The sequence below is a fragment of the Ambystoma mexicanum genome, chromosome 4q (genome assembly GCF_040938575.1).
Source record: "Ambystoma mexicanum isolate Mex_15411 chromosome 4q, UKY_AmexF1_1, whole genome shotgun sequence".
NCBI lineage: Eukaryota > Metazoa > Chordata > Amphibia > Caudata > Ambystomatidae > Ambystoma > Ambystoma mexicanum.
This window is the reverse complement of record NC_090928.1, coordinates 1,249,461,120-1,249,486,059: the sequence shown is the minus strand read 5'-3', so window position 1 is coordinate 1,249,486,059 and position 24,940 is coordinate 1,249,461,120. Positions and strand designations below refer to the sequence as shown.

Here is a 24,940-nt window from a genome sequence, read left to right as displayed (position 1 = left end):
AGGCACAGGAGTATTCCCCCCCCCCCCCCCACCGCTTCTGCAGATCCAACTCCGGTCCCCTGTGGAGTCCCACAAGGGTCATGTGCATCTCCCACACTTTACAATGTATTTACCAAACCTCTGTTTGATGTGCTTGACTATCTGGGTGTCACCTATACCAACTACGCTAATGACACCCAGATACTCATTCCTATCACTGGTGACTACATCGCTGACTCTAAAGCTCTAAATGACATCTACCAAGTTGTCCAAGCTTGGATGGCTCAACACGAGACAGAGAATGATAAGACAGAGCTCCTCATCCTTGGCAACCAACAAAGACTCAATAAGCTTGACCCTTAGTTTAACATCTTCAATATCGATGGTAACTCTATCAAAGTATCCAAAGATACAAAAACTCTGATAATCTACCTTGATTCCACACTATCCCTTAATAGACAAACCAATGTGGTTGTTGCTGCCTCTGCTTACACATGCAAGCTGATCACAGCCTCCCGTCCATTCCCTCCACTCAGAATGCCATTATTCTTGCTAAGACCTTGGTCATGTCCAAACTAGATTATTGTAATGCTCTCGATCAAGGCACCAACCAACGCAACCTCAACAAGCTCCAGATCACTCAAAATAATGCTATTAGAGCGGCTCTCAACATTCCTAGATCGGCACACATCACCGAAACTAGGAAAAGTCTACACTGGCTCTCAGTTGCCCAAAGGATATCATTGAAATCCCTGGCCATTACTCACAAATGTGTCAACAACCAGGCCCCCATCTACCTAGCCTCTCGGTTCTCTCAGTATTTACCCACACGATTACTCAGATCTTCCCAAGCACAATGTCTCATGATCCCCAGATACAAACTACAGACAGCTGGAGGCGCTGGCTTCCCAGTCTTAGCTGCCAAACTCGAACACACTGCCACTCACCATTAGAACCCTACCCTCTCCCACCGTATTCAAACACAAAGTCAAATTATGGCTATCCGCTATATGTGACCAATTACCTGCACAAGCTATCTAATCCTTTCCTGCAATGTTATGTACTTTACTTTTGGATGTTCTCTGATTGATGTAACTTATTTGTACTGTGAATATAATTGACTGAATTCATACATTGGGACCTCTGAATATTTCAAATGATTTGAGTGAGTTTGAAAGGCGATGGTGAACCAGACTGAGGGATGCCAAAGGAGATGAATCCTGCTCTGTGAAGAAACTAAGTAAACTACATTGTGACGACAAGTATGAACCCGACTGAGGGATGTCCACAGTGAGTGGTCGATCTAAGTCGACTGAGGCTGGCTGACAATTGAGAAAAGGATCGAATCCTGGCTGAGGGGAATCCAAGGGTGAAGGGTAATCACCGAACGTGAAGATCGACTGAAGGAACATTTGTTTTGGCATATCAGGCCCTCTGAACCAAGACACTTTGCATAAAAGAGACTTGGACACAGAAGGTCCTGATATTGAGAAAAGTAACTATAAGCTTGTGCCGGAGAAGCCGAGGAGTGTGCTGAGTCCCACCTTGTCCTATGCTTAAAAACGTGGGGAAGGGAGACCCTGACCATAACATCCTGACTTATCATTTTGTGAACACTATTCTTTTCTTGTGAATATTAGCTCACATTCTTTTGTAGCATAGTGGTAAGTATTGGCAATAGCTTTTTGTAGTATAGGCCATTTTATTTGACTAGACTCTACTAGGACTGTTTGGTTATGATTTGATGGTCGTAGCTTGCTCCCATCTTAGATTTAGGTCTAGATTAGGTGTTTATCTCACCCACTATACAGTTTAGTAAGCACCCTTGGGTTACGAGGATGGACACAAAGCATGTAGGCATTTGGTTGTTATCTGGTTGACTGCCCATGGCCACGCTAATCCCAGTGGCCATTCCTTCCCTGTTCCTGCCTATCCCCGCCCAAAATACATACTCCTGGGATCTCTTTGAACTAGCTTTTCCAGGCAGTATCATCAAACTTTGAGCACAAAGTCCCTGGCACTGGACCTTCTTACCTGAAGCGGAATGACTGTTAAAGTTGGGTGTTTGCCTCATATTTATAAGGCAGGATATAACATTAACTTCACTGCTCTTTTCATTACTCTGCTTTATTGAATTGTTTTCCTGTGATCTAGTGTAATGTAATTTGTGGGCAATCCGACCTTGAGATTACCAACTGGTTGTGTCCTGGACAGAGGGAGGCCGCGGCAAGTACTTTTTTTTTTAGTTTTTTTTGTGTACGCTTTACTTGGGTTTTGCCTTCCTTGGTGTGTTAAAGTTTAATAATTAATCTTTTATAATGCGCTTAACACCGGAGTCAAGTCTCTAAGTGCGGGACTGGGATTTGAGCATGTTGCTCTGCATAGTCTTACTTCCAAGACAAACTCGTTGCTCCTGAGTTATCCTCCCAAATATAAAATGTATTACTAATGCATAATATATTTTTATTTGTGTTAACTGTACTTGCACATGGTGATTGAAAGCCTGCCTAAATTCCACTGTGGGAGTATGGCCCAGCAAAGTCCTTAGCCTTGAGCACCAACAAAGTTGGTCTCTCGGAACCCCCCCCCTCCCACCCCCCCACAGGGCTGGTTATGCAAATTTATTTTAACACCTGTGCTTAAAGGTTAACGAGGATTATAAATAAGGAAGGTTTTCTTCCTGGCAGATGGTTATCGATCTTTTTTTCCCCCACTATTAATCAGTTTCTGAAAGCCTTGTTGCTGTGATCTACTAGGAGTAGGCTATGTGTTTGTCGTGCTGTTGTGCATTTAAGGTGGCATATACAATGTTTGATCTTTCCTCATCACTTGAATGACCATGGTTTAAATTTGTCTCCAGCTTTCCGTGCCCAGCAGGGGGAGGTGATGAGGATGGCATGCCGACTTGACCCAAAGACCGGCTTCCAGATGGCTGCCGAATGGCTCAAGTACCAGCTGTCTGCTCCTGTTGATACTGGACCAGTGAACTGTGAGTTGCGCACCTGGTAGCCATACATTGTGCTGGATCCCACATCATGAGTCGTTCATAAACAATTGCACTTTTCTATAGGATTTGCTGCATGATAATCTAGGGATACAATGCATTAATTAACCTACAGTACCATGTAAACCCAGTGTTGTCATGTCTTACGTGCTTACCATTCTTTGCTCTGCTCAGGTGCATTCGTACTTCATTTAATCCACTTCTAACCTTGTTAAAGCAGATTTCGAAGGGATTGTGTCCTCCGACGTATTCCACATCTATGACAGTAATCGCCACAGCTGTGCTGCTTCGGAAAAATGTTTGGCGTCGGTGTCCTACGTTGATGACGTCTGTACGCTGTCCCTCGAGGGCCTCCGTCGAGCCGATGTCACCGGATATTATATGTAGGATGCACAACGCCCGTAGCTTCAGTTCCGTTTTTTCCGCGAACGTGTTCGCTTCGGAATCTCGGCGCGCCTCGATTCTTCTCCTGTTGAATCTGTTCTTCGTACTTGTTTTTTTGTGAGAATCATGTCTTCGTCTTCTACCCAGAGGTCGGGCTTCAAGAAGTGCTGCGACTGCGGTTCCAAGATGTCGCTTACGGACCCACACAACGTCTGCCTGTGGTGCCTCGGCGAGGACCATGCCACAGATGACTGCGATGAATGGCAGTCTTTGACTTCTAAGGCCTTGCGGGAGCGGAAGAAGTTATCTGTAGGTAGGGTTTCCAAACCCCATAGGTCGAAAACCGCTGGGCTTTAACCGACGATTCGAGGGGCGACCATCCGCGTTGGCGTAAGTCCAGGGGATCTCGGTCCCGTAGTGGTTCCCGCCATTCCTTTGCCTCTTCTAGGCACACTCGGAAGCACCGTCACCGGTCGCCTTCCCAGTCCTCGTCCGAGGACTCCGCCAGACGGCGGGTAGCTTGTCCCAACAAGCATTCATCTCTAGCGGAATGGGACGCATTTCGCAAGGAGATGATGGCGATTTTCGAATCACAGGGCTCCGTTCCATCCATGCTTTCGAGAGAAGCCGGCAAGGAGCGCGCATGGGCCACCGCTCGCACGCCTTCAGGCTCAGGCGGTCGGCGCGATCATCGGGAGTCATCTAGGTCCCAATCGGACAAGGTACATCACTCTAGCCATGCCCGCTCCAGGTCCCGGTCCTCGACGCCCTCTAAGAAGGCATCGATGCGATCAGCGCCATGTCCGTCGGGAGGCTCTCTCGAAGCTCCGCCTCCGTGGAAGTCATAGACGCCATCAGCGCCGAGGCGTCGAAGGACACGCTCGGGGCTCCAGCCTCGAAGCACCGACGGCTTCGACAACGGCCTCGCTCGACGCCGATTCCGTCGATGCCTTTTGAGGAGGCTTTATCGGAGGTGCCCCAGAAACCGGTGGAAACACTGAGGAAGGCCCTGAGTAAATCAGTGAGGCCTGTGTTTGAGCCTTTTTCTGTACCCTCATCCAGTGATTTATTACAGCCTTTGGATTAAATCTCAGAGGTGGATGAAGGGTCAGATGTGGAGTGGTTTTTTCCTCCTGAGGTTCCTGATGACCTGTTATCAGGTCATAGCCAGATGGAAGACTTGCGTCAATCCTTACATGACGCCAGTGGTCTGGGCACCTCTCCGAAGGTTGAGTTTGGCAGGCCTGAGCCTGGTACACACGCCGAGTCATCGTACAGGCGTCTCATGTCGAGGGTGACGGAGTACTTGGGGTGGTCTGATCCACCTGTGGATTTTCTGCAGGATGACTTGACAGATATTTTGGACCACGGTCCACCCACTGACCCGGTGCTGCCATTTCATAGGGCCTTACAAAGAAGGGTGGCGGCGGATTGGACTGCTCTGGAGAGTCTTCCGGCAGTGAATAAGTCGCTACCAAAAAAATACGCAGACCCCATGTACTTTTCTTTGCACCCCACTCCGGAGAGTTTGGTGGTGCAGGCGGCTACGGCCCCAGCAAAGCAGGCTGCGAACCCTATCATTTTCCGGATAGGGACGACAAGCGCTTTGACGGTTGGGCGAAGAAAGTGTTTTCATCGGGGGGTATGGCTTTAAAGGCAGCCAACTCCGTTTGTGCCTTGGCAAGATTCACTCACACTCTGTGGAATTGTTTCTTTGGCGGCTGAACATATTTCCGAAGGGGAGGAACGGTATGGTTTTCTTGCCCTCGTTCAGGATGGCAAGGATGCCACGTGTGAATCTGTTTAGTCGGGTCTGGACGTGGCAGACTGTGTCAGCCGGTCCATGGCGGCCAGCACCGTGATGCACAGGTTTGCGTGGTTGCGGAAGTCAGGGTTTGCTCCTGATGTATAGTCCCGGCTTCTCAGCATGCCCTTTGATGGTGACCATATTTTTGGCAGCAAGGCTGATGAGAGCCTTGAGAGGTTGCAGACCTCCAAAGCTGCAGCAAAGTCGTTGAGCGCTGCAGTACGCCAACCTCCGCCTTTTCGTCCTAGGGGACAGCAATGGAGGGGAGGTTCCTTTTGATACTACTCTTCCTTTGGTAGATCTAGGGGAGCTGCCAGTCAAAGTGGCCAACGTAGGAGTACCAGAGGTGGAAAACAAGGTACTCGAGGTGCCAATGCTGCTCGGGCAGTTGCCTCTTTGCCCTCAGGCACTGCCGCAGCCGCTTCAGCTCAGTCATGAGGCCATATCCCATGGTTCGCCAATTGGGGGGAAGGCTGGCGCAGCATCTTGTAGAATGACGTGCCATTACTTCAGATGTGTGGGTTTTGGAGATCATAGCCCACGGCTACTGTCTTCCTTTCCGGCAGAGGCCTCACGACAATCCGCGGGGAAGCTCTTTGAAGAGTCCGGATCTGCTCCTTGCGCAGGAAATCAAAGCCCTGCTGGAGAAAGGCACCATTGAACTGGTGCCTGGAGCGGGGCGGAGAGGAACAGGGGATGGCATTCCCCATATTTTTTGATCCCGAAAAAAGACGGGGGATTGAGACCCATCATGGACTTGTGTGGTTTGAACAAGCTCCTCAGGAAGGACATGTTCAAGATGGTTATTCTCTCTCTCAAGTCCTGCAGGCCCTTCAACTTCAGGACAGGTTGGTGTCTCTCGACCTCAAGGATGCTTATTTCACGTGCCGATTGATCCTAAGCACAGGAAGTACCTGAGGTTCGCGGTTGGCGACTCACATTTTCAGTTTCGGGTCCTGCCGTTCGGATTGACCTCCGCCCGAGGGTCTTCACCAAGTTAATGTGGTGGTGGCAGCGTATCTCAGGAAAGGGGGATTCACGTCTACCCCTACCTGGACGATTGGTTGAGCAGTGCACGCTCTCCCGAGCAAGTCCTGGATCATCTGTCGGTCACCTGCCATGCCCTTCACAGGCTGGGCTTCTCCCTCAACTTGAAGTCCCACTTGACACCTACCCAGCAGCTCCAGTACATCGGAGCAGTGCTAGACACATCCTTGGGGCAGTGTTCGCCTCCCCAGGTGAGGGCTCATCGCATTCTGCAGATGGTGGACAAGCTTCAACATGCCCAGAGTCTCCCGGCATTAGAGTTCTTGAGGTTGCTCGGCCTCATGGCATCCTGCATTCTACTGGTGCCAGAGGCCAGGCTGCGGATGAGACCTCTGCAGTGGGCTCTCAAGATGCAGTGGTCGCAGTTCTCCGGCAGGATGTCGGATCCCGTTCAGTTGCTGCCCTTGGTCGCCCTGGATCTTCTGTGGTGGGCCTTCAAAGGCAATCTGATGAAGGGGGCTCCATTTTGGCTACCATGGGCGGAGGTGACGATGGTGGCGGACGCATCCCTTACGGGATGGGGAGATCATGCCAACGAGCTGACAGTGGTCGTTGTTCTCCGTCGGAGTCCAGACTCCATATCAATCTGTTGGAGCGGAGGACCGTCAGGCTAGCCCTGAAGGCTTTTCTGCCGGCTGTGCGGGGGAAGAATGTCCTGATTATTTTATTTTTTTTTATGACATTTTTATTGTTTTCGTAAAACATAACATCAAAACATCAATTCCACCAACTCACCCCCTGCTCCCCACCCCCGAGAAGAGTAGGATCACATGCCATGCGTACTGTCTAGAAAAGTTTAAGTGCCAAAAATGTCTGAGATTTTGATATTATGCGGGCACCATTGTTCCATATAGTCCGACTTTAAATACTCAATACCGCCCCCCACTCCTTCGTAAAGGAGTGCTTCTGAACCTGGAGGTGGTGTGTAATCTTTTCCATTGTCATTTGTGACCAAACTTTTTGTAGCCAAGTAAACACCAATGGCTGGTCCCGTTTTTTCTAGTTTTGGGAGAATGTGACCCAGGTTGCAATAACTGAGCCCATGAAGCTTCTCCATTGTGCTTTGTGGAGTCTTTTGGCGTGTAGGTCCTTCATTCCGCACAACCAAACCCGTTCCTCCCCAGTTGTGTTGCATCTGGGAATATTTTTGCCATTTCCGCTTGGACTTCCCTCCAGAAACCCTTCACACCCTGGCAATCCCACCATATGTGCCTCCAAGTGCCCTTTTCCGTGCACGCTCTCCAGCAGCTATCCGGCATTTCCGGAAACATTGAATTGATCCTTTCTGGAGTATAGTGCCACTGCGTGATAATTTTGAGCCACATTTCCCTTGTTTGGACTGCTCGGTTGAGTTTTGGGATATCAATCCACAGTTCCTCCCACTGCAATCTAGAAATGTTCTCCCCCAGCGTACCCTCCCATCTTTTCATGTATGTCGATTTTATTTCTCCAGCATGGGGTCTGGCATGGATTCATATGCTCATGAATATTCCCCGTCGTCAGGCTGGGAATCCTCGGTAAAGTAAAAAACCAGTATCAGTTTCGTTTCTGATCTGTCTTTCGTAGTAATAACAATCACTGGTCACTGTGTCATACTGACCACAGCCAATGACTGCCCTCTACCTAAGCCCCGCCTCTGGCAGCCATCTTCAGATTTTTACCGCACGTTCATGTGTTGGGATCCTCGTGCTATTGCTCTCGAGCGTTAGTGCTATTTTTTTCACGTTTTTCTCAAAAACTTCGTTTTTTTCGGTCAAAAGAGCCTCAAGCTCTACCGACTCTCCATCCGATCAACGGGGACCCGTGTCGGATTCGTCTGCACCCCTCAAGGGTGAAGATTTCGTCGAGCTACGCTTTTGGAGGACTCCAGAAGTTTTCTCAGGCCCGTCCCGGACATGGCCCAGGAGAAGGGAAGCTCGACGCCCGGAAAGCTGTTCACGGTCTGCCCTGGATGCCAGCTGCAGAATGTCTTTAAGGAGGATGAACACTCCGTTTGTCTCTACTGCTTACATGAGGACAAGACGCACGTGGATAAGGACTGTGCGTTTTGCGGCAACATGTCGGAGCGGACCATGAAGGACCGCCATCAACGTCTCGCCAACTGGCTGGAAGGGAAGAGCCCGTCCGGCGAGAAGAAGAGGAAGAAATCCGAGCGGTCTTCTAAGACCTTTGAGGACGCCCCGGCGACGGGGGTCCAACACAAGGCCAAGCACCGCGAGTCCGCTGGCACCGGGAGCGCCGAACGGTCGGGCTCTACGGGCGCCAGGCAGGGCGCACCCTCCCCGGTACCATCAACCACGAGCCAACGCTCTGGGTCGGGTAAGAGGAAGGCCGAGCACCCGGCGAAGCTCCTGGAGAGGCCCCGGTCGAGCTCGAAGGCCCCATCGGAGGGGGAGCGAGGCAGTGTTCCCCCCCCCCCTCAAGGATAAGGCGGTGAGCGCACCTAAGGTGGTGAAGGCCTTAATCCATCCGGCCAAGGCCTGTATCGAGACTGTCGCGACGGCCCTGGCTCAGACTGTGGAGGCTACGCCAGTGGTGGCGACCTCGGGGCTCAGAGTCTCCCTGCCACCTCAGAGGGAGTCCTCTTTTATGCCCATCGATAGGACCCCCGTGAAATCTCCGGCGGAGAAGAAAAAGGGGGGGCAGGGTGTCGTCGCAGACTCGGCTTCAACCTCGGAGGAAGAGCTGATCGAGGTCTTAAGCCACGGCCTCGGCGTGGAAGAAGACCGGCCCGTCGGGATGGATCCCAACGCGGGTGACGATGACATCGTCGAGGGCGCCCCTGATCGCCCGTCGGATTCCCCTCTGCCAGCGCCGCAAGGCAACTCGGCGGCCATTTTGTTGGCTATACAGTCCTTATGCTCGGAGATAAGGACGAGACTACCGTTGCCAGCGGAGGAACCACTCCCGTCGGGGGACCCAGAACCAGGACCTTCTGGCGTTCCTCCTCCCAAGAAAAGGAGGATTCACCCTCCACCTCTTTTTCAGCCGTCGCGCCCCGTCCAGCCCTCCTCCCCGTCCACGACTCGAGGGGATGATACGGGGACTGACACGGCCGTGACGGGTACGGACGACGAGGTCTACGACGAGGATCTTCCGTCGTCACCTCCCACCAGGGCTTCTCCGCCCGACGAGATTGGATCGTTCCACTCCATGATCGCCAGGGCATCCGAACTTTTCCAACTCTGCCCTGAGGAGAAGAAGGAAGGATTCCTTTATCAACGGCGCGAGGCCAAGAGGAAGACGGTCCTCGCGGTGCCTCTACTGGACGACATTTGGGATGAGTGCCTCGCCCTCCTCAAGAACCCTTCCACGACGCCAGCTAGAAGAGACCGGTACGAAAAGAAGTACCGGGTCCCGGACGCGGCCCCCCTGTGCCTCCGGGCGCAGCCTACCCCGGACTCCGTCGTCTCCGCGGCGGCCAGGAAGAAAGCGGGGGGGGGTGCGGCCTACACATCGACTTCCCCGCTGGACGGCGAGGGAAAGAAATTGGACTCTATGGGACGCAGGGTCATCTCGTCTGCAGCGACGACGATTAAGGTGGCCAACGCCTTGGCTATCGTGGCCCGCTACGACAGGGAGCTATGGTACAAACTGGCTCCCCTGCTGGACTTCCTACCGGACGACAAGAGGGCGGACGCCCTGGAGATCCTACAGGAAGGTGAGGTGGCGTCGGACCACGCCATCACTATTGCGACGGACATCGCCGATACGGGATTTTGCCAGTTGGGCAACGGCGTGCGTGTGCCTTAGGCGGCGTGGATGGCTCAAGGCTACGGACTTCCGTCAAGACGTACAGACCAGAGTCCTGGACATGCCGTTCGATGGGAACAACCTGTTTGGTAAAACAGTGGACGATTCGCTTCAGGCCATTAAATCGGACACGGAGACGGCCCGGGCCCTTGGGGTTCTGCAACAATGACGGCCGCCCTTTCGGAGCAGCGGAGGCAAGGGCGCCTCCAAAGGCTCCGGCGGCGGTTCCTCCACCTACCGTCAAGCGGCCCGCTCGTCGTCTCAGGAGGCCTATAGGGGACGAGGCAAGTCGGGCGGACCCCGCCGTCGTCGCCAAGGAGGTCAAGGCGGCAAAGCCTCGTCGAAACAGGATTGAACCGACCGTGGGGTCGGGCCCCCACTGAAGCACCCCGGTGGGAGGCCGGCTGGCGAGCTTCGTCAGCGTGTGGGAGTCCATCTCCACCGACCGTTGGGTGTTGGACGCCTTAGCCCGGGGCCACGCGCTCGAGTTTCAAAGAAGGTGCCCGCGCGTCCCCCCCGTGGCCAGGAAAGAGCTTCACGTCCCGCAGCTTCTCCGGGAGGTAAAGGCGATGCTCAGGAAGGGCGCCATCGAACTCGTTCCAAAGAGGCTTCGGGGCTCCGGAGTTTACTCGAGATACTTCCTCGTGAAGAAGAAGATGGGAGGATGGCGCCCCATCCTAGACCTGCGACGTCTGAACAAGTTCATCAAGGCTCAGAAGTTCCGGATGGTCACCCTCCAGCACGTCCTGGGTCAGCTGGAGGAAGGAGACTTCCTGTCGTCGTTGGATTTGGAGGATGCCTACTTCCATATTCCCATCCTAAGGGGGCACCGAAAATTTCTCAGGTTTGTGGTCCAAGGGCGTCACTACCAGTTCAAAGCCCTCCCCTTCGGACTACGGTCGGCACCCAGGGTTTTCACCAAGTGCCTTGCACCGGTGGCGGCGCAGCTGCGCCGAGAGGGGATCCACGTCTACCCCTACCTGGACGACTGGCTCATCCGAGCCAAGACGACGGAGCTCGCCGTGGACCACACGGCAAGGACCGTCCAGCTTCTCACGGACCTGGGATTCTCCGTGAACTACGCCAAATCCCACCTGGTACCCCCGCAAGACGCACTGTTTCTGGGAGCAAGGCTCGACAGTGTCCCTTCTGGCCTCCCCGTCGGAGGAGAGGACCAGGGCCATCCTGGGCAAGGTACAACGGATGTTGGTGGCCGACGCGGCCAAGGTGAGGTCCATCAAGTCCCTCCTCGGAATGATGTCTTCCTGCATCTACCTCATTCCCCTGTGCAGGCTCCGGATGCGCCCGTTGCAGGAGTTCCTGGACGCGCGCTGGATCCAAACGACGGGCAGCTTCGAGGAAAGGATCACACTAGACGAGAGTTTCCGACGAGCGATCCGGTGGTGGGGCACCCGCGCGCATCTGACGGCGGGCATGGACTTTCAGACCCCAGCCCACCAGGAGACAGTGACCACGGATGCCTCCCTGGAAGGGTGGGGAGCGCACACCGAAAATCTGCACACAAGAGGCCTTTGGCTCCCGACGGAGAAATCACTACATATCAACGTCCTAGAGCTCCGTGCAGTGTTTTGGGCCCTCAGGTCCTTCCTTCCGTCCCTCAAGGGCAAGGTGGTGAGGATCTTCACCGACAACACCACCACCATGTTTTACATCAGGAAACAGGGCGGAACCAGGTCCCCAGCACTGTCCAAGGAGGCGCAGGACCTGTGGCATTGGGCCGTCGCCCAAAGGATGTTTCTGGTGCCGTTTCATCTGGCAGGGATAAAAAACACCATCGCCGACTCACTCAGCAGGGAGCTGCGCTCGTGCCACGAGTGGGAGCTTACGCAGGATCTAGTGGATCGCCTCTTCCGACGGTGGGGCACACCCCAGATCGACCTGTTCGCGACGGCGACGAACTCCAAGTGCCGGAGGTTCGCCAGCAGGTTTCCCCAGGCGAGGAGCATGGGCGATGCTTTCTCGTTCCCCTGGGAGGGCCTGTTCCTCTACGCGTTCCCTCCATTGCCACTGCTAATCCGGCTCATCAACCAGCTCAAGAGGTCACGGTGCAGGATGATCCTCGTCGCACCTGCGTGGCTGAGGCAGATATGGTTCCTGGACCTTCTGGACTTGTCAGCGTCCCCGTCAATCAAGCTGCCGGTGGACGCGGATCTACTCTCCAGGGAAGGAGGCGCCATCCTCCACCACGACCCGAAATCGCTGAACTTGTAGGCCTGGCTCCTGCAGCGCTAGAGTTTGGAGGATACGACATACCGGCCGACTGCAGAGAGGTTCTTGCAAAGGCCAGGGCGTCCTCGACTCTTAAATGCTACAGACACAAATGGAAGAGGTTCTCTGTCTGGTGCCACGCACAGAAGATTAACCGTCTACGGATTACGGCTCCCCTAGTACTGCCGTACCTGCTGACGCTGGCCAAAGCTGGACTGGCGCACGCGTCCATCAAGATTCATCTTGCTGCGATCTCCCGATACACCAGAACCACGGGGCGGACGTCCTTGTGGTCTCATCGTCTGGTGAAAGAGTTCATGAAGGGACTGTTCAGATCGTTCCCGCCGGTGAAGGCTCCGGCCCCGGCGTGGGAGCTCAACGTGGTGCTGACCAAGCTCATGGGACCTCCGTTCGAGCCTCTGCGCTCGGCCCCGTTGAAGTTTCTGTCGTGGAAAACAGCGTTTCTTGTGGCCATCACCTCCGCACGACGAGTGGGAGAGATCCAGGCCCTTTCCTGCAAGGCCCCGTACTTGACTTTTCACGACACGAGGGTAGTGCTCAGGATGCACCCCTCCTTCATGCCCAAGGTGCCGTCGGACTTCCACCTCAACGAACCCTTGGTGTTGCCTGTGTTCTTCCCGTCGCCTTTGTCGCCGGCTGAGAGGACTTTGCACTCGCTGGATGTGGCTAGAGCGCTGAAGTACTACGTGGACCGCACAGTGTTTTCGGAAGACGTCACAACTCTTTGTGAATTTTGGACCTGTCAATCAGGGGAAGGCACTCTCGAAGGCTTCCATTTCCAGATGGCTCTCCGGCTGTATCATGTACTGTCATCGGTTGGCAAACCGACCGCTGCCTGGCCGTCCGAGAGCCCATTCCACCAGAGCGATCGCAGCTACCACGGCGTTCCTTTCTGGTGTGCCCCTGCTGGACATATGCAGGGCTGCTACGTGGAGGTCGACGCACACCTTCACGAAATTCTACTGCGTCGATCGGGATTCCAGGGAGGAGTCCAGGGTCGGCCAAGCAGTGCTGCGCAACCTGTTCGCCTGAGGTGAGCCTGGTGAGGAGGTAAGATGCTTAATGTTGAGTTTGATGTAATGCTTAATGTTGAGCCTTTGCCACCTCCCGTGGTTGTGCATGTGTGTACTGCTATGTATTCTTTATTCATGAGCCTGTGAATCCATGCCAGACCCCATGCTGGAGAAGGAACAAGTTACTTACCTGTAACTGTTGTTCTCCAGCATGGGTCCGGCATGGATTCACATGCCGAACCCTCCCGCCTACCCCTCTGCGGCTCTTCACTTGTTCATACTGCCACTTCACGTGCTTCCAAATCTGAAGATGGCTGCCAGAGGCGGGGCTTAGGTAGAGGGCAGTCATTGGCTGTGGTCAGTATGACGCAGTGACCAGTGATTGGTTATTACTACGAAAGACAGATCAGAAACGAAACTGATACTGGTTTTTTTCTTTACCGAGGATTCCCAGCCTGACGACGGGGAATATTCATGAGCATGTGAATCCATGCCAGACCCATGCTGGAGAACAACAGTTACAGGTAAGTAACTTGTTCCTTCTTCTGTCGGTGTGTTTATGAAGTGGTATAGTGTTGACACCAGTTTTCTGTCGCCCGGATTGGATAGTATATATCTTTCAAATGGTGTCAAATCTCTTGTGGCTGACTGGAATATCTCTGGAGTGGTGAGCCCGTGCTTTATCTGCTCATATTTGTATCTGTCTGCATCTGTCAGTTTCCACATTTTTTTGCAGTCCGCAAATGACCTTAGTTCATTGTCCTGGGTCATTTTGCCAATTTTTCGGCACCCTGCCTCCTCCCATTTTTCAAAACCCCCTAATTTGCATCCTGGCTGGAACAGTGGGTTATGGCAAATAGGTGTAAAGGGGGCCAATGATTCCCTTCCTGGTTTGAGCGTCCCATGCCCCAATGGTGGTTTTCATGACCTCACTAAGTCGGGGGTTCGGGTGTCTATGCTGTTTCCACAATAGGTCCTGCAAGGGGGTCCTAGCCACTGCCCTGTCTTGCATTGCCCAGGTTGTGCAATGGTCCTCTGCCAGCCATTCCCTCAGAATCCAGAGTTGTGCAGCTTGGTAGTAATTCTTAAAGTGCGGAAGTGCTAGGCCCCCTGCCTTGATGGGTGCAGTAAAAACGGCCCTGGGTGGTTTTCTGTTCCACACAAATAATGAAATGGCCTTGGACAGTGCTTTGAAAAAGGAACTTGGAATTGTCACAGGGAGGGCATGAAAGTAATAAAGCACCCTGGGGAGAATTTTCATTTTGACCGACTGTATTCTGCCCCACCATGAGACTGTCAGGATTCCATGGTACATTTCTAGAGTTTCAAAGGTTCACAACCTTAAAGGACATAGTTATGATTCCCAGATAAATGTCATAGACTTCTTTTACTCACACATGTAATTAAGAAATTATCATTTAGCACACAAAACCTTTTGGATGTAGTTTTCAATTAAAGTGTGATGTTTGGGTTATGTTTGAATTAGAAAATGATACTGGTATTAATATTCCTTAATGGTAATTCAGGAATCACTCATTTCCCCAAAGCAAGATGGAGAATCTTTTCTGCAGCAATGATTGGTGTAAATAGTTAGGTCATTTGGAATGTTGCTCAGAGTTCTAAACTGCCTTTCATTTTAGTAGCCATAGTGGCAGGTTGCAGTTTTCTTAGCTCTTGTGATTTATTTTAAAGTACACTTAATTCTTAGTAAACCCATAAGTAGAATTTTAGAATATCCATTTCCTTTTGCTTCGGAGTTGAAGTGAAGCATTCTTAGAAGCTGAGAAGATTGAACAGATGAACCAAGCTAATTTTATTTATCTTCAAAGTCTAACGTAGAGGATTATCTATTTGAATTCAACGTTAAGAGAAAAAGACTGAGTGAAATCTATGTTCATACTTTCATTTTTTATTGAAGAAATAGTTCAGAGTTTTATTTTTTTTATTTTGAATTTACATTGTTGCACATATTTTTTTAATCGGAGTTTGCATTTGCGCGTGTAATAATACTAACAATGCGCGTGTAATCCTTTCTTTAGTGATTGCCTGTTAGTTTCTATTTAAAAGTGTTCGCTTACAGTATCTAGCGCTTGCGTTTCTTTTTGTTTTTTTGAGTAAAACGCATTGCGCAGTAGGAGTTGAGTAGAATAAGGAACCCTTCAAACATCGTGCGCGCGTGTATGCGTCGTGACGTAATTCCAGGAAGTGATCGTATTCGCAGGACAGTTGCATTGCGTACGTGAAGCGTCGTAATTTTTCATCTGGAAGTGTTTGTTTCCTTCGATCAGCAAAAAAAGGGCTACTCAAAGTTAGCCACACTAGAGTCAAAGCTACTGGTTTCGGGAGAGCTTTCCCCACCAAAGCTATTGCGCTCTGGAATGAGCTTCCTGACAATCTTAGATTGGAAAGTAGCTACTCGCTATTTAGGAAGCAGCTGAAAACGTTACTTTTTAGATAATTCGTTACATTTTCAACATGGACTCCCTTGAGTCCTCTGTCCTCTTTTCTATGTTGTCCCGTGATTTGTCCCTTCGTGTGCTTGTCGCGCCCTGATGCTTGCGAGCTTCGGCGCGTTATAAATGTATAAAGTAAAGTATAAAGTAAAGTTTCTTCAAGACTAAAGTGTATGTGAAGCGTCGTGGCGTCGGAATCCTTCAGGATGCTGTTGGTTCGCGGAACTCGTTTCCTCTGAGGCGATCTTTTAAGGAGTCAACATATTTTTACATCGGATGATAATTTCGAGTGATTCAACTCGATTTTTTTGTAAAAGATTTCTTTCAGAATCAATAAATACAGGACTAGTATTTATTGAAAAGTTATTTTTATGTAAAATATTCTTTGGTTAAAGGTTGAATTCACTAAAGTCAGCTAATACAAAACCAAGACATATTCAAAGAAAATCTTCCACAGTAAAAGAAAACAGACATTGAATTCAGAATTCTATACTTCAAGATTACATACTGATTAAGCCTATCGGCATCAGAGCATAGGCTACAGGTATAATAAGAGAGATAATATCATATTAATAATATTAATTAGTGTGGATTGATTAATATTTACATATATATTTGTCTCTTAGATTTCAGACACTGAGGCCAGAGGCGTTAATCCAGCTCCAGAGAACTACAGTGCCAGCCAGTGAAGATCTGTCTTTTGTTATTTTATCCTCTATTCCCCTTTCCCCTTGGGTTTGCCAGCTAGGTAGTTTTATCTGTTGAGGGACTATTTGGCGGGCAGACTTGGGGGGGGGGGGGAGGGGGGGTGGCGGGGGGGCGGGGGGGATGGGGGGGGGCGGGAGTTCTGGTGGGCCAGCATCACTCCTGCAGGAAGATCCAAGACTGGACCTGACAGAGACCCTAAGAGGGGACCATCTGTCTAAGTCCTTCTTCACACTATCCAGCAGTTTAGGATAATTGCATTTGTAGGTCAAGTCCACCCTGCTCGTAAGCATCACCCCTAGGTACTTGATGCCCTCTTCGGTTATCTTTAGTTCTAGCTGTCCTGCCACTTTGCCCAGAGACCCCCTATCTCCCGCTAAGAGCAAAATTTCTGATTTTTTTTCCTGTTTATTGTTAGCCCAGATATCCCCCCCGAAGTCTTCCAGTTCTTGTAGGCTCTGTACTAGGGAGTTCTCGGGCTCTTCCAGGGCCAACAACATATTGTCTGCGTACGCAATAGCTTTGTTGTCTGCCTGCCCCCTCTATCCTTCTTACCCCTACCGTTTCCCTGACTTTAATTAGGAGAGGCTCTAAGAATATAGCATAGGGGAGAGGGGACAACCCTGTTTCTTGCCTCTTGATATCTCAACCTTGTCCGTTACCTCCCCGTTTATTGCTATTCTTATCGATGGGGAGTTGTAGTTGGCCTTTACCATATTAATATATGGTCCCCGAATCCCATGTGTTTCAGCGTTCTAAAGAGGAAGGACCACTCCACCCGGTCAAAAGCCTTTTTGGCATCTAAGGAAAGCAATACTGACGGAGTGTGGGTGAAGCCAATTTTTTCCACCAGGTGGATGATCCTTCTTAGGTTATGAGTTTGTCTACCGGGAATAAAACCTAATTGATCATTGCCGATTAGGGACAGGAGGAGGGGTGACAGCCTGGCGGCTAGTATTTTAGTGTATATTATCGCATCTAAATTAATCAGGGAATAGGGCGATATGAGCCAGGCCGGGTGGGTCTTTGCCTGCTTTGTGAAACACTAACACTTTCGCCTCGTTCATGGATGGGGTTACAATGCCGCTATCCTTGAACGTATTGAGCAGCCTTGTCAATATCGGGACAAGAAGGTCCGCGTATTTCTTGTAGAAGGGGGCCGTGAATCCATCTGGACCTGGTGCCTTATTGTTCGGGAGGCCCTTTATTGCCCTATGGACTTCTTCTTCCCTGATTCTGGAGTCCAGGAGCTTTTTGTCCTCTTCTGATAATGAATGAATAGGGAGGGAGTCTGAGAACCTCTCTTGTTCTTGTTCGTTCGGATGCTCCGTCGCATAGAGATCTTGGTAGAAGTCTTTAAAGGCCTCCCCTCAACCCCTGTTGCAGGTTTGCATCTCTCCTTGAGCATCCTTCACTTTCAGTATTGCCAATGCGTTCTGTTTCCCTTTGAGTTGACGTGCTATGTATCTGTCCGCCTTATTGGCCTTTATATAGTAGCGCTGCTTTAAGTAAAGTAGGGATTTCTCAGCTTTTTGGTTGCGGAGCATATCTCATTGTCCCTGTACGTGCCTCAACGCCTTCTTGAGGCTTCTAGTGGGACGAGCTGTCATTTCCACATGAATGTCCGTAATTTTCTTTTCCAGTGTTCGCTCCCACTCATAGGCCTGTTTGTCCTTGGCGGCTTTTAGGGCCGTTATGTGCCCTCGTATTACTGCCTTAAAGGCCTCCCATACTGGCGCCAGCGGTACCTCTCCATTGTCGTTTAGGTCAAAGTATTCCCTATTCCCACCACCCCCCCCCCCCCCTCCACTGTCCCTCCCACACACTGTCTACCAAAATGTCAGGAGGCAATCTCCATCTCCAGAGGCCCCTTTCTCTGCCTGGGATCTGTAAGTCCAGGCATAATGAAGCATGATCTGAAACCGTAATAGCGCCCAGGTCTATATCTTGGATTTTCCCCAGCAGGCCCACCGACACCCAAATATAATCTATCCTTGACATCGTGTTATGCACGTTTGAGTAAAACGTGAATCCGCTAGCTTGACCCTTCTTTCCCCTCCAGACATCATGTAGCGCCATATCTTCCATCTTTTGTTTAAGATGTTTGGATGGGGCTCCCTGAACATGACTTTAGGTCTCCTCCCAAGATTATCTCCCCCTTTGCAAATCCCTCTTGTTTCCCTTGGGTGTCTCTCAGAAAGCCATCCTGCCCCGTATTTGGCGCATAGATATTCGCTCGGGTAAGCCATGAGCCAGTTACCGTGTGGTTTGCAAACGCAAACCTCCCCTCCTTTTCCACTTGTGTATCTACCAGGATCGCCCCCATATCCCCCCTCACTGCAGTCATCACCCCTGCTCTTTTTTCCCCCCGCATTCGCCTGTGCCCATATAGTGTATCCTTTCAGAAATATCTTCTTTTTATCTTGTGCTTTAATATGAGACTCCTGTAGGAGCAAAAAATCTGCCTTCTCCCTTCTCGCCAGTCCCTCCATTTTTTTCCTCTTCACCGGCGAATTCAGCCCCCTTACATTTAGTGAGAAGATTCTAAACTTCACCATCTCCTCTATTCAGTTGCTAGTATCTGCCTTCCCGCTATTTGTGATTCCACCCCCCCCCCCCTCCCCCCCATTTCCCCCCCAAAACTGTTCAACTTGCCCCCAACCATTAGCTGAAACTCAACTTTGATCCCGAGGAGGGCCCAGGCACCTAAGGTTGCTAGGGCGTTACGCCTATCGCTCCTTGCCCTCTCATGACTCGAGACTAATTGTGCGGGGAATCCTAAACCCCACATCTCCTGCTGACCCAGATAGTGGCCCCACCGGAACCTCTGCCTGTCCGCCACTTCCGTGATTCATTCTACCGCTCTATTTTCCTTCAGAGATTTCTATTTCTCACCCGCCGGGTGTCTTGCTTTCCCCCCACCGTTTTTTTTTCATGCGACTTACCACCTCCCAGCCCCTAGGCCTCTTGTGCGAGTCTCCCCTAGCCCTGTCCCCCCCGCCATGCCCTCCTCCGCCTGCAGACCCAGTGTATGAAGCCCCTCCTCACAAGTGGTCACTCTTCTCTGTTTGCCCTCCCACTCAAACAAGCGGCCAAATGGGAACGTCCACTTGTATCTGATTCCTTTCGCCACCAGTTCTTTCACTCATGGGGCCATCTCCCTCCTTTTCAAAAGCGTCGCTGAGGCCAGGTCTTGATATAGTTGGATTTCCACCCCATTCATCCTAATGCTGTCCAGCTGCCTTGCCTTCCTTAAGATCAGTTCGTTTTGTGGATACAATGATCGGGCAGCCAGCACGTCCCTTGGCCTCTCTCCTGGGGCCCCCTTTCTTTTTGGACCCACCGTGTGTACCCTGTCGATGTCAATTTTCTCCGCATCTCGCTCCTCTATGTTCCCGAAGACTTCCTGCACCGCACTCTTCAGGTCCTTGTCCAGCACCGATTCAGGCATGAATTTTATGCGGATATTGGATCTGCGGGAGCGGTTTTCGAGATCCTCACATTGTATTTCCAGGTTGTGGGTCAGCCTGACCAGGTGTTCCTGAGTTTCGCTGCTCTGTTTCGCTTACTCTTCCGCATTCTGTACAACTATTTCTAGGGTGTCCGTCCGTTCCTCCAGTTTGGCCATATCTAACCTTAGCTCTTGGACCGCCTGCTTCATGTCACTCCTCATTGAGGTAAACTGTTCCTGCACCGTTGACATGAACTTGTCCTGGAGCTCCACAAACCAGACCCGCATTTCTTCCTTCGTCAGCTGCAAGGAAGTGAGCCAGGGGGGGTGATGTTTGGTGCGGGTTCTTCACCTGGTCGGTCCTTTGAAGTCATTGGTGCTTCTGAGGACCACATTTGTAACAGGTTAGGATCCTGTCTGAGGGGTTGCGATGCAGTCTGTGATGCCCCCCCTTGCCCTTGACATCCTCGCCGATTCGTGGGCAGGGGCCCGCACAGTCCTCCCGGTGCTGGAAGCGGGAGCTATCGAATTGTCTTTTGGTGGGAAGGGACTACCACCTGCTCCGTGTCCTCCCACCAGAGAGTCTGGCCTCCGAGGCACCGTGTTTAGTGCCGCCTCTATGCAGAGTCACAGTGCTGCCCCCCCCCTGTGTCTACCCCGGAAAGGCCCTGTTCAAGGGAAGCCTTATTTCCCCCCCCGCACCCCTGATGCATCTGCCTCCCCCTTGCCAAGCGCCTCCCCAATGGCAATGAGGGCAGTGAAGGGGTGTCGGTCTGTTTCTGGTGCTGGAGCGGTGCTTGAGGGCGGTCAGCCTTCCCAGGCCCACGCTCGATGGGGAGAGGTGGAGTGTTTATGCCTGCGCACTCGTCTCCAGTCCTCCCTGACTCTGCTGCCTCTGCTCCAGCTCAATGATCCTCCTTTCGGCCCCGTCCGCATGCGGCCGTTACTGCCGCCCAGGAGTCCGGGGGGAGGGGGAGGACAACCCTACCCCCGGCGGCGTCCCCTAGATGTGTGTCCCCTGTGGGAGGGGCCGGCGACCTTCCCGCTCCTCTCCGGCGGCCCGTTCACAGGCCCCCGCGCTCCCTGTCAGCGGGAGAGAGCAGGTGCACGCCTCCACATCGCCCAGGCCCCGGGACACAGCCTCCAGCTGGCGATCACAGGTCCGCAGCCTCCGGAGCTTGTAAGTATTTTTATACGCCCGCCAGGGCGCAGTAAGTGCCTTTAAGCGCCACCAGGCCCCCGACCGCCGTTCACCTCCTCTCCCAGCGCTGCCCGTAGTCGGTGGGAATTTCTTCGGTGGGGGAGGGGCCGTCGCTGCTCACGGTTGTTTTGTTCTCCAAATCCGTTTTTCCCACTGAATGCAGCGACGGGTCTGCTCACAACGCCTCGCGGGACGTACCGGCGTCCAGCTGAGCAACAGCCGCTCGGAAATCTTCACATTGTGGCGCTTTATTGTTGGTGACCTGGCGAGAGCCCGATTCTAACACGACTTCTCCTGCCGGCGGACATCTTGGGAGTCTCCAGAATGTCCTGATCCTGACGGACAATACAGTGACCATGCACTACCTCAACAAAAAGAGGGGGGGGGGCAGGGTCTCTCCCACTATGCAGAGAGGCGATGCAGCTCTGGTTCTGGGTCATCCAGCAGGAAATTTCGATCTCGGCAGTTCATCTGGCCGGAGACGAAAACGTGGCGGCGGACGCTCTGAGGAGGTAGAGCACGGTCTCTCAGGAGTGGGAGCTGACTCAGGAAGTTCTCTTGGTGATCTTCGCTCTTTGGGGGACCCCACAAGTGGATCTCTTCGCAACCAGTGTCAACCGCAAGTGCGAAAGATTCTGCTTGCGGGAATTTCCTCCAAGAGGAGCCTTAGGGGACGCGTTCGTAGTGGAGTGGTTCTTCCCACTGCTGTACAGGTTTCCTCCAGTCCCCATCATTCCGCAAGTGCTGCAGAGGTTACGCAGGTTCATTTCCCGAATGATCCGGATTGCTCCGGCATGTGCCAGGAGAGCGTGGTACCCAGACCTTCTCGACATGTCCATCTGCCCTCCACGCCGTCTTCCCTACCAAGACGATCTGCTCTCACGGGACGGGGGTCGGGTTCTCCATCCAGAGGTCAAGTCTCTCAACCTTCATGCTTGACTTCTGAAAGGTTGAGGTATAAGGATTGGGATCTCCCTGAAGACATGATGGAGGTGTTGCTCTCGGCCAGAAGGCCAGCAACAAAATCCCTGTACCGTTGCCGTTGGAGAAAGTTCTGTGACTGGTGCAGGGCACAGAATGTGGATCCTTTTCATTGTTCAATTCCTGTGGTTCTGTCTTTTTTTTGCTTTCTTTAGCCCACAAGGGCCTGCAAGTGGGTACCATTAAAGGTTACCTGGCGGCGCTGTCCATATTTAAGCGCTCGTCTGAGGAGTGTTCTTATTGTAAGATTCCTTTGATTTCTCAGTTTCTAAAAGGGCTGACAAATGTGTTCCCACCATCTCCTTTCCAGGTACCGGGATGGGATTTGTACCTAGTTCTGAAATTCCTAATGGGTGCTCCGTTTTGAGTCCTTACATTCTTGTCCTTTGAGACTGTTGACCTTTAAAACTGTATTTCTGATTGTGGTTACTTCTGCTTGCAGAGTGAGTGAGTTGCAGGCACTTTCCGCCAAGCCACCTTTCACAGTGTTTCATAAGGACAGGGTTGTCCCTAGGGTTTGTCCTTCTTTTCTTCCGAAGGTTGTGTCGGATTTTCATTTGAGCCAGAAGGTAATTCTTCCAGCGTTCTATCCTCCTCCACATCCTGGTAAGGAAGAGAGTCTCCATAGGTTGGATCCTAGGAGAGCTTTGAGCTTCTATCTTTCACGGATGTCCCAGATCAGAGTGAACGATCAGCTATTTGTGGGATGCGCTGGAAGGCATTTAGGTCAAGCTGTTTCTAAGCAGACCTTGTCCTGATGGATCATTTTGACAATCTCTGAATGCTACTGTCTGGTGGGTAAGGACCCTCTGGTAGGCTTACGGGTCCATTGTACTAGGGGTGTGGCTGCCTCTACTGCTCTACAGAGGGGAGTTCCCATTCGTAATATTTGTGAAGCAGCCACATGGGCCTCTGTCCATACTTTTGTAAAACACCACTCCCTGGATTCTATCCATGGGCAAGATTTGGCTTTTGGTAAGGCGGCCCTCTATTCTGCAATTTGATTGGGCATTCTAAAATTCGAAATTCTTTCCCTCCTCCATACGTTGGTACTGCTTTGGGAGTCTGTCATAGATGTGGAATACGTCAGAGGACACAATCCCTTTAGAAGAACAAGTTACTTTCTTACCTGGTAATGTTCTTTCGATAAATCTTCTTGACCTCGGTCAATCCCAAAATATTGTGCTTGGACTTGGGGATCATTTTACCTTGTCCCTAGGTGAGTGGGACCTTACTTTTCACACAATTTACTTAACATAAAGGAAGAAAAATAATGTTTTTAAAAAAGAAATCTTAAATATACTTTAGCTCTCATCCTCCCATGTCAGCAGTGTTTCATGGCAAGAGAAAACTCTTTCCCAGAAAGATGCAGTCTGAAGCCACCAGTCATGATCTACGAATCTTGAACATTTCTGAGCCTTCAGATCCCAAGTGCCATGGCAGTCCGTCATGATATGTCCGAGTGTTTGGATGCTTGAGTTCTCACAGATTGTACACAAGTTATTAGCAGGCTGATCCTTATGTCTGGCAAAAAGATCTTATTGGTAGGAGGTTAAGGCGAAACCGGAGTGATTTCTGTACTTTGAATTGGGAACGCGCTCCCAGTCAGCCAATAGAAAACCTTTTGGCTTATCACATATTGATAGTGACTGATACAGTGCAGTGCTACGCATTTGTTATTGTTTGTATCCAGTCCATTTTTTTTTTAACACCTTTTGACATTCATGGGGTTACATATCGGATCTTTTTCCACACATTCACCTTCCTGAAGTATTTCAAGTGTGTGTGTGTTCTTAATCCGCACAGGTACTGGTTTTGAACTCACTAGGAGCATGTCATGCACTGCTTCATATAATGATGTTCGCCCTAGGTACTAGGATAAGCCTATACAATGAGATTACTTTCCACTTAACATATGAACACAGAGACTGTAGACCCAGTTCATAACGGAGGCAAGCTATGGGCAGGCTCTGGGGAAGGGTGAGGCCCTGTTTCCATAATTTGTCCTCTATCCTAGCCCAATCCAGTTTTTTACTTGTTGATTGATGTCTAGACCATTGATGATGGATCAGGGGTACCAAAGGAAATGTACAGTAATGAAAGTTTATTCATTTGGCAACTCAGTTGGATTAGTTTGCCTTCAACTGTTGTTTTCATGTGTCCCTGTGATGGAAAAGATCTGTTTGAACCCTAGATACAAGACTTCATTGGCTACCGGTATCGTTTTGCCAGAAAGCCTCCAGCTGAAAGGGGGTACCTCCTTCAATGGGCGCTTTAATATGAGAATGTTTGACTTAGACTTGGAGTTAGCTTCCTATAACTTTGGACTGACTGTAATATACTATGGCAGCACAAAGCATTTTAAATGCAGTCACTTCCTTTTAATGCTCTTATTATTTCTTGGGTGAACTACTGTTCCAAAGAAGTAAAGTGGGATTCATATGCCTCTTACATTGATTTAAGTGAGCAAGCACACCCCACCTTATGTGGAGTGCTGGGGGGTTACCATGTATGCCCTTTCTTACTTACCTAGTAAAAATGTTGTTACAATTGCAAGTTTACTTGAATGGCTGGTGTCAGTGGTTTTACCTTCGTGACTTTGTAGTCTCATTTTTCGCAGGCTGTTAAATCTGCCTCAGTAATGCACAGATGGACCTCCATTCTGCTTGACTGGAGGGCTCCTTCTTTTGCCATTTCTCGTTAGCTTGTTGTTTGAGTTCTTCCCCTGCCATTCTAGGCTTCAACGACCTCAGTGGAAGTTTTGTCTTGTATTCCCTGCCTAGGCTCCAGAGTGTCTGAGAAGGCAGGAAGCGAAGGAGGAGTCCAAGACTGTGCAGCCCTTTTTCTTTCACCTTGCCTGAAAGGAACTAAATCCCAAGACTGCCCCTTTCTGTAAACTGCAGGAAGAGTTT

The 24,940-nt window shown here is 51.0% G+C and overlaps 1 protein-coding gene across 1 annotated transcript in view; it reads left to right on the top strand.

Moving 5' to 3' along the window:
• Window positions 1-24,940, top strand: part of LOC138468323 (exportin-5-like) — a 1,170,237-nt gene that overhangs the window by 464,516 nt on the left and 680,781 nt on the right. The window contains exon 13 of the mRNA XM_069608829.1: window positions 2,840-2,968. Within this exon, the coding sequence (XP_069464930.1) occupies window positions 2,840-2,968 (129 nt within the window). The remainder of the gene's footprint in view (window positions 1-2,839; window positions 2,969-24,940) is intronic.